Here is a 10669-nt window from a genome sequence, read left to right as displayed (position 1 = left end):
AGCTTCAGAAGTGGCTCCGTGCACTCCAAAACCACACTCGTCTCTTTAACCCTACTTAGAGCTCATTACGCCGTGAAAGTATCGCCCGGCCAAGACGAACGACTTTATTGTTCCTAAAGAAAGAGGACGACGAAAAAAGGCCAAAGAATAGACGTAGAGGTATAACTCAACGCAAATGTTCGGGTTTCCGCCAAAGTCTGTGAGCTGACAGAAAACAGACAGCTGCATCGAGAATCTCCGCTTAAATCAAACGCAGGCGGTCACGCAGCGCAAAATTGCTACTTTTGCCTGCGAACGTTCAAGAATAAAGCAGATTTGTGTCTATATAAAAATGATAGATTTTACCCGAAACAGCGTCCAAGTCCAACTTGAATTTATTTACGACGTGGATCAACGGTTGAACTTTCGCCGTAGGCACACGGTTCAATCGCTTGCAACACGGCTAGTACTTTTTACGCTTGCTTCCTCGCAATTTCTCACCGAAGTGAGAAATCCACCGTCAATCAGCTTTTTCTTTTTCCTATTCTGCTAAACCACACAGACTATTAGTGGTGAACGGAACGGAACGCGCTACAATATTAAATTTTGCGCAGGTAAAAACTTCGGTTGCGTCATCACACAAGCTCGACATCACACGCTTTAAACACTTTATGAGTCCAGAACGAAAAACTGCACACTGTTATTTTTTGGAACGTCTGGGACAGCTTGGCACATGCACGGTTATGCCGTCTGCAACGTCGCGCATTAGAACCGCGGGTCATATTTTCTGCATAATTATGGAAGCGTCTCTCATTACGAGCATATGGAAGAGTTTAGAGTTCCCTGCTCCAACAGGAGCCCAAACATTCGACACGATATGAAATTATTGCAAGTGTTAGCACCGCACGCTAAACAGCCAGAACTTTTCCTCTGTAAACTGGCATTTCATTCGAATGAATCTTGAAAGATTTGGCGCGACGTGACATCTTATATAACTGCTAAGCGTGAATACTTTGACGTGTTTTGGAAAGCAAAAAAAATTAAAAACGCTCACCTTTTACCACAGGTGGGGCTGGCTGTACGCTACGTCACGGTCAATGTACGGAAACGGGCGCAGCCAAATATTTCCAAGCGCTATGAAAACAATCAGAAGCGTGTCATTATAATCTAAACAGCGCGGTGAAAGTGATATATGGGGATTAACCCAAGCAGAAGACTGTTTTCAATGAAGGACTCGGCATGTCATCGCCGGGGCTAAAGTTACACGTCTAAACGCATGTGTTCACGCACACGCCCGGGCCGCCGTGATCTTCAGCCAGCTGTCAACCTGACGTGAAGCCAAATATTTGTGTTAACAGCCTCATCCACGAAAGGGCTTAAAGAAGGTAGAAAAATGAGAGTCGAGCAATTTATTGATTTAGATATGTAAGAATTTGCCGTAATGCGTTTCCGGACTCAAAGTACCTGGAAATAATGTGTTTATAAAGGACTTCAGAGCCGGGGAGCGTACCGTCAATCTGGGCATTTGGACCAAAGCTCCGGCAATAATAATTTTTTTACGGCGTGTCAGACAGGATATGAAAAGCAAATGTAGGCAAAATCCTATTAGCTTGCCGTAAGTGATCCCTGGAGTCGGAGCGCTGGTGACTTTAAAGTGCCAGTGAGGAGGGGATGGAAAGAGAGCGAGAGCGAGAGAGAGTCGTTGAGGGTCGGGGTTATTTTCAAATGAGATTCAGTCTGACTTCATCAGTTAAGGTTCGAGTGTTTTGACTGGGAGCTCCGCCTACATCCATATGCTCCTGTTATAAGCAAAGCAAACTGGGAAATGTGAGCCAGGTGTGTGAGTGTGTGTGCGCTACCGCAGATGGAAAGGTGAGAGGAGACAAACAACAGACGTGTTCATGCCCGGCCGCAGACCTACAACCCTCAAACATCCATTTCATAATTTATCGGTTTAGAAAAAAGTATATCCTATATAAAAAAGACATTTTCATAATAAAAACATTTCAAAATGTTAATTGGTCAAGAATCAGACAACAAACGCAGGAAATAAATAAGAAATGGATTGCAAGTCACTTTGGATAAAAGCGTCTGCCAAATGCATGAATGTAAACGTAAAATGCAGATGATCCTACATTTACATTGATGCATTTGGCAGACGCTTTTATCCAAAGTGACTTACAATGCATTATACTAAACGTTTGTTTCCAAGTATGGGATCGTACCCATGAGATTGATACAGGACATGTTTGACCTTGAAAAACGTTTTACTTGATTGGTCTGTAGATAGTCTTTGGTGAATCCTGTTTATATTTGGTTACTAATCTCTTACTTTTTCCATTTCGTTACAGAGCAAAGACAGAGAGAGAAAATCAGCCCTGAGGAGTTAAACGGATTCACAAACCATCAACGCAAACCTGTGTGTGTATATATGCAAATACCCATACATATTTAATTATTTCTACGTCGACTTTGGACTCGTGTGATTTAACGGAGGAAAAAGAAATACAACTGGAAAGACCTGAACATTTCGCCACAACTTTCCAGCACATCAACTGCAACACCAACGTTTCTGTTCTGCCGCAGGGAGTTCATGCTATTCACCAAAGACTATCAAAGCAAGCAAAACCTTTAACAAGGTCAAAAATGATCACGTGACCGTCCCGAGAGACACGGCCATACGGACTCAAACTTTGCAAAGTGATCCGTGGAAGAACATTCATCTCGTATCAAAGCCACGGGTGGATCACATTATTTCTTACGAATTTGTTAAAGACACTTAGCCTGACTATGAAATGACAATATGTTTAATAAACGCTGTATACTGTATGTCTAATATGGCAAATTACATATATTCTTTCTTGGTTAAATTAAAACTAAATATTGGACAAGCGGAAAGAATTTCATCTCGGTTTCTTTTTGGCCTGACTCGCGTCATGTCTCAGCGAAGACTTTGGACATGTCCGCGTGCGTCTGGCAGGCCTGTCATTTAAAGCAACACCTCATTACAGCTAGAAAAACACGAGCCGTCCAAATACAAATCAAAATATCTCTGTGCAGCATCTTACGATGGGGGTCCGCTCACCAGAACGATTTCATTTCACATTCTGCTTCTGATTTGAATCTAGCTCAGCCTTCAGCAAAACTATATTGACACGCTCACATCTATACTTCACACACAATTGAGCAATTCTAACAGATATGGGCTGTTGTTTATGGTCTATAGCACTGACACTGCTAATCTCAGGTCAGGAGCGCAACAACAATCTGAAACACGAGGAAGACAAAACATACAACTTTTTTAAAGATTCATCCAGAACTCTTCACTATTTATGTTTTTCACAACCAACTAAAAGACAGAGAAACAACGTTACACCAGTATCTGGGTCACAATAACATGACATCATTCCTTATGTTTACTTGATAGTTATCAAAAACTATGACACTGTAACTGACACAATATCAGACGTTTTGTTTCACGATTATCGACGAAAGAATTCACAATATTAGTGCAATATCAGTAGCAATGTTTCCTGAAAATAAATATATAGTGCTTTCAATTAAATTAATCTTAAAATTTTGTTAACTGTCTTTTTTTGGGCAAAATGAATCTAATTTAAAATACAAGTGTAGGGAGGCAGAGAGAGAGTTTGTAGCCATTCTGAGGAAAAACTTAAAAACAGACGATAAATTATTTGACATTATTATGTGTAGCTTAAAGACAATATGAACAAATCACAATTATTAATATCACGATTTTTGTCAATATCGGTATATCGTTTCTCAATTTTTTTATTGTTGTCAAGCAGTGATACAGTAAATGGGTAGTTAACAAATAAACTGTAACTCTGTCCTATGATGTGACGGCAAAAATGTAGAAAAAGCTAACAATGATGTTAAAACTTTCTTATGCTATTTTATATGATCAACATTAGGGATGTACCGATACCATTTTTTAAAGTGGTACGAGTACCGATATTTTTTCTGGTACTTGCCGATGCCGATGCCTATACCTTTTCACAACACAGTGACACAAAAAAAATGGAATAGCTTCATAATTACAAACAACTCCACCTTAAACACGTAATGAAAAAATAAATCATTTGATTTGTTTATCACAAACTCTCAAAGCAAATTTCAGTCAGTTCGGTCAGTTAAGTCACATGGGGTATCTGTCTTTGGTACTAGTCTCGGTGCGTGCCTAACATTTATCGTTTAGGACACGTGTACAGTATATTTGTTAAACACCAAATACATTGAGCTCAAAACTAAAAGCTATAATATTCATACGCCCCATGCCGAGCGACGTTCATCTACCTCATGTGTGTTGTTTCTGTCTGGTTTTCATCCGCGAGCCATACCAGACGAACAAACCAATGAATGGAGGCGGACGACACAGGAAGTGTCCGTCAGACAGACAGCTGCTGCGCAAATGACATACACAGGTGAAGCTTCTGGCAACTGAATCAAACAGAGAAAATCAGACAAATTCCAAAAGCGTCTTTATGAACCCCGGCAACCTTTTAAACCCGGTTCATCCTACAACGGCAAACTAAAATGATTTTACGTACCATCACAATCTTCTTTACAGACCGCTTTCACAAAGACCAGCGAGTGACCTCTCTCTCTCTCTCTCTCTCTCTCTCTCTCTCTCTCACACACAGACGGGGTGATATCCCGCTGAGCGTTACCCGTCTGTTCACCCACGGTCTGTCATTCTGTCAACCCCTCGTATCTCATCGGCTCACACGGCACAGCTCCGGATTGACACACGTGAACTCTGTTACCTGCTCAAACTCTCTCACACGAGCTTCAGGTCAAGACGCTACAGAAATAAACACTCATACTGAAGAAATGAATATGACAACAGGGCGCGACTCATTACAATATAACGTCTTATTTAAAACATATATATTTGACCTTTTACGATCCCTCAAATCAATGAGCGGATATATTAAAGTCAGCAAACAGAGGACAACCATGGCAAAAGATAAATTAAAATTCTTCTGTGAATTCTTTATATGGATTTACATACAATACCCGTGTCAAAATACACCAGATACTATACATAGAATAATATATGTACACTCACCTAAAGGATTATTAGGAACACCATACTAATACGGTGTTTGACCCCCTTTCGCCTTCAGAACTGCCTTAATTCTACGTGGCATTGATTCAACAAGGTGCTGAAAGCATTCTTTAGAAATGTTGGCCCATATTGATAGGATAGCATCTTGCAGTTGATGGAGATTTGTGGGATGCACATCCAGGGCACGAAGCTCCCGTTCCACCACATCCCAAAGATGTTCTATCGGGTTGAGATCTGGTGACTGTGGGGGCCATTCTAGTACAGTGAACTCATTGTCATGTTCAAGAAACCAATTTGAAATGATTCGAGCTTTGTGACATGGTGCATTATCCTGCTGGAAGTAGCCATTAGAGGATGGGTACATGGTGGTCATAAAGGGATGGACATGGTCAGAAACAATGCTCAGGTAGGCCGTGGCATTTAAACGATGCCCAATTGGCACTAAGGGGCCTAAAGTGTGCCAAGAAAACATCCCCCACACCATTACACCACCACCACCAGCCTGCACAGTGGTAACAAGGCATGATGGATCCATGTTCTCATTCTGTTTACGCCAAATTCTGACTCTACCATTTGAATGTCTCAACAGAAATCGAGACTCATCAGACCAGGCAACATTTTTCCAGTCTTCAACTGTCCAATTTTGGTGAGCTCGTGCAAATTGTAGCCTCTTTTTCCTATTTGTAGTGGAGATGAGTGGTACCCGGTGGGGTCTTCTGCTGTTGTAGCCCATCTGCCTCAAGGTTGTGCGTGTTGTGGCTTCACAAATGCTTTGCTGCATACCTCGGTTGTAACGAGTGGTTATTTCAGTCAAAGTTGCTCTTCTATCAGCTTGAATCAGTCGGCCCATTCTCCTCTGACCTCTAGCATCAACAAGGCATTTTCGCCCACAGGACTGCCGCATACTGGATGTTTTTCCCTTTTCACACCATTCTTTGTAAACCCTAGAAATGGTTGTGCGTGAAAATCCCAGTAACTGAGCAGATTGTGAAATACTCAGACCGGCCCGTCTGGCACCAACAACCATGCCACGCTCAAAATTGCTTAAATCACCTTTCTTTCCCATTCTGACATTCAGTTTGGAGTTCAGGAGATTGTCTTGACCAGGACCACACCCCTAAATGCATTGAAGCAACTGCCATGTGATTGGTTGATTAGATAATTGCATTAATGAGAAATTGAACAGGTGTTCCTAATAATCCTTTAGGTGAGTGTATATTTAATGTTCATGATAAATCACTATAAACTATAAGAATAATAAATATAGAGTGTGAAAGTTAACCCAAAACCAACCTTGGCTGCCACTACATCACTTTACACTCCGATGACTTTTAATATGCATATCAGCTACAACTCTAAAGATTAATGGTAGAAACAAATCACATTTTTCTCAGAAACATTCAAAACGCAATCTTCAGACTGAATTGAAAAGACGTTTAAACTGAACCGCTTAAATTATAAAGCATCATTATAAGCTCACTGTTGTGAACTAAAGGTAAAGAAGACTGATCTTTAGCTTACTTTTTTAAAAAACTTTTAAAATAAGTTAAACCTCAAGGTTTCTAGGGTCAAGATTCAAATTCAAACAAACACACACACACACACACACACACACACACACACACACACACACACACACACACACACACACACACACACACACACACACACACACACACACACACACACACACACCTTAACTTTGTTCAATCACAAATCGGACGAAACCTCAAAAACACAATTTTCCCCTCATTACCGGCCCAAACAATATAAAACCAGCTGACACCGATGAGCAGAACAGACAGGCGAGTTCTTTCCATGAAAGACTGGATGTGGGGGTAATAATCTTGCCTCCCCCGTGTCCCCCGAGAGCGTCTGGAGGATGACTAACAGATGACAGCTGCGCAGACCCCATTCTGCTCTGCTCAGCATCAGCAGTCCTCTCCCGTCCGCGTCGCCCGGAGAGGACGGTGCCAAGCTGTCGCCGGAGGCGGAAAGAAGCCAGAATCCCCGAATCCCTCACCTGACCGAACGCCCACTTTTAATTTCCAACATCTTATACGCCTGAAGGAAGTAAAGGCCATAAAAATAAGCCCAGTCATTATTTCTAGAATAGCAAAACCGCGAAAGAGGTCGTCGAAAGGTCAAGCGCTCGTTATAACGGGCTGAGAAAGAGGCCGGGCGAGATCGGGCCCTGCGCCGCGCCAGCCTGATAAATAATCTACAGATCCCCACGCACGGGCTTTAACCTCGGAGGACGCGTGTGGAAAGTTTCGTTCTGGCAGAGAAGTTTTAAAATGGGTTTCCCACCTGTCCTCCGAGCATCCGGCACATCATTCAGAGAAAGACTTTATTTAACGAAAATTAAACATCTGATGAGACTCTCAAAGGTTTGACTGAAACATCTCGACGTGCCGCTAAACCGCAGTTTGGTTTTAGATTCGAGAGCGGAGAATTGGACGGCGAGCGATCGGAGGTGGTGGCGGCCCACGTTTCTTTTTCCCTTTAGTTATTTTTCCGCTATCGTTTTACGAAAACACGCAAACACGAATAACACGACGTGGAAAAACTGTTTGGGATGGAGGGAGGCATGAGCTCTGTTCCAAAACCTAGTAAGCTGCCTACAGAGATTTTACAGGGTTTTTAAGGCATCGTAGGTGCAACGATAAAATCTGCCGTGAAAGCCAGAACGGCATGCATGCTTCATTGAAAAGGCAATCCCAGAATGCATTGCGATCAACTGAAAAACACATTTAAAAAGTAGAACGAACTATTTCAAGACTTCAATCTATTATAAATCCAAACGATTTCATACAATATTTAGTACCAAACATTTGTACTTTTTAACCCAATATTTGTGTTTCTGTACTGTACATCAGTTGCTTCATAAAAAGATATGAACCCACACGGAAATAACACTGTAGTACACTTTAGTATTTACTAGAGTAAATCACATTACATTTGAGTCCACAGAATACTATATTTGAGTATTCGGTATGATTTGATTTGTATTGATAAAAGGTAGAAAAACTGTAGTATACACTTTAGTATTTACTACTACTATGTCTAGTAATTTTACCACATACTATAGTAAACACTAAACTTCATGCTACAAGTAGACTAGAACATTTTAAGTGTGGGAAGAAATCCAAGTTAAATATTTTGCTTAATTGTGTTTTTGTGTTGAAACGTATCATTATTGATTTATTTAGAACAAACTCCGTAACAAGTGTGGTAACATCTCCAAGATGCTTAAAACAAAGCAAATATTGATTTTATTTAGAAATGCATTGATAATTAAATCTAATCGTATTATATTTGAAAACATCCTCATTTATAGCACTGAAGGGCTTTTTTTAAAGTCTTCAAGTTTGCGAGGTTGTTTCAAGCATTTTGGAGACGTTGTCAGGGTTTTGTTCTGTGTCTTCATGTAATGTCAAGACTGATGATCTCATACCGTCTGTGGATCATACTCAAACCTAACTGGATCTTTAACCGCAAATAAACTACTCTCTCGTTCAAAAGATTAGGGTCACTCACTAAATGTTCATTTTACCAGCGATGTTTTATAACTGACGCTAAAAGACTAACTATAAAAAAGGAACATGTAATCGATGGTTTTAGAAGATGTTACCTGGGTGAGCACTAGATTCTGGAGCAGCGCTACAGTCACGGGATTAAAAAAAAACCTAAACTCATCTCCTTCCTGTTTTGATGGTAAAAAGCACTACATCATCCGACGGCTCCACATCTCCTGTCCTCGCAGAGACTCGCCTCAAGCCCCCCGCCGCCCCAGGAGCTCCAGTCGGCTCCCGCTGGCAGTTGGTTTCAATCAGAGACTTCTGGCAGGATGCGTTTGGGCCCAACTGGGAGTTGCGCTGAAGACCGGATAAAAAGAAAGTCCTAAAAACTCTGGAACGACAGGTGGCTACTTTGGCTGCTCTCAAAAAAAAGGAAGAAAAAAGTCCCTCTCTCTCCCAGCTTTCCAACGCCCACCTCCACACACCTGCAAGAGTCCGGTGGACCCGTCGGCTCTGTACGACCGGCACGCGATTTACCCGACCGCCTCTGACCCCCACCGCCGGCCTGCTGGATCAACATTCCCCCCGGACTTACAAAAACACATCCCAGCGTCTCCTTAAATAGAGTATTAAAAAGACATTTCCCGCTGACAGCGGCGTGTCAGGCCAAGATTCCACATCATTTACCAGCAATCTGTCCATTTTATCAGCGTATTGATTTCAGCGGAGTGCCGGGCTGAAAGAAGACGGGAATCACTTCATTCTCTACCTACGGAACGCAACCGAGACTTCTCAATTCATGATACTTCTCTGACCCGCTGCCCAGACGAGTGCGCCGCGCTTGCTGATCGATAACATTTTTATTCATAACGCTAAACACCGAGGACAGAAACATAATATACACATGTGCAACATAGACGTGAACGCCGTCTTGTGTTACATTCCAGATTATGTTCAAATGTCCGTCTGAAATATTGTTAGACAAGTCGCTAGTTGACAGTTTAACTAACTTTCATTTTTTAGAAAGTAGCCGAAGCAATAAAGATCATTGACGAAACCTGCCATAGTGATGATAGCGCACCATATACATTAGGAATCACACGGCGATATTACAAAATGAGGAAAAAGAACGTTGAGATTTCATAGTCAGAAGCATAGGCATCAGATTCTTGAAAGGAAAAGAAAAAATAAATTAATTTCTGAAATACATTTCTGTATCGTTTTTCAGTACAAACGTCTAAAAAAATCCAGATACATTTCCCTGAAAAGCAAAATAACCGACTATAGACCCGTTTTCTGAAAATAATTATTAAAATTAAGTTCTTGATTATTAAGTTTGTTCTTAAAACAAGAAAAAAAATCTTTCAAACAGGTAAGAAAAAACTGATTAGGTACTTAAAGATCAAATTTAATTCAAATTTTTTTATATTTTTAATTTAATTATAATTTTCACCAAAATTGTAATATGTTTATTTGTGTTCTTGTTTTAAGCATAAATTCAATACTCAAATTTTTTTCCAGACATCAAGACTTACGACACATTTACTTGAGAAACAAAATGACCTAAGATGTTATTTTTTTAAGCATTTGTAGACATTTGCATTGGAAAACGACAAAATTATAGATATTTTTTGTACTGACGCACTTAAAGGGCTAGTTCACCCAAAAAACGAAACTCTGTCATCGTTTACCTGCAGGTTGTTACAAACCTGTATAAATGTCTTTGTTCGGCCAAACACAAAGGAAGATATTTGGAAGAATGTCAGTAACCAAACAGATCTCATTCCCCATTTACTGCCATAGTATTTATTTAACGATGACAGAATTTTCATTTTTGGGTGAACTATCCCTTTAAGGAATAAAAAATCTCTCTAAAGGCCAATTCATACCAAGAAACTATAAAGATGTCTTTGTAGTTCACTATAATAATAACTATACGAGTGTCCGCATCGAATGCACGAGACCTTTAAATCCAAATGGCTTTTGATTGACTGTCTCAAGTTCACAAAAAAACCCGACCCCAATATCTACAAGCACCACAAAGAATAAAAATGAAATGATTACAATTAAACACAAA

At 40.6% G+C, this 10669-nt stretch overlaps 2 protein-coding genes across 2 annotated transcripts in view; one reads left to right on the top strand and one right to left on the bottom strand.

The window, feature by feature from the left end:
• The window catches only part of scxa (scleraxis bHLH transcription factor a), a 5987-nt gene extending 3102 nt beyond the window's left edge, over window positions 1-2885 (top strand). Inside the window, exon 2 of the mRNA XM_057354924.1 lies at window positions 2331-2885. Coding sequence (XP_057210907.1) covers window positions 2331-2369 — 39 coding nt within the window. The 3' untranslated portion in view covers window positions 2370-2885. The remainder of the gene's footprint in view (window positions 1-2330) is intronic.
• bop1 (BOP1 ribosomal biogenesis factor) overlaps window positions 1-10669 on the bottom strand; it is a 57939-nt gene that overhangs the window by 33380 nt on the left and 13890 nt on the right. The window lies entirely within an intron of this gene.

The sequence above is a fragment of the Triplophysa rosa genome, linkage group LG16 (assembly GCF_024868665.1).
Source record: "Triplophysa rosa linkage group LG16, Trosa_1v2, whole genome shotgun sequence".
Taxonomy (NCBI): Eukaryota; Metazoa; Chordata; class Actinopteri; order Cypriniformes; family Nemacheilidae; genus Triplophysa; species Triplophysa rosa.
The sequence above is the reverse complement of the archived record's forward strand: the minus strand, read 5'-3'. Positions and strand labels throughout refer to the sequence as shown.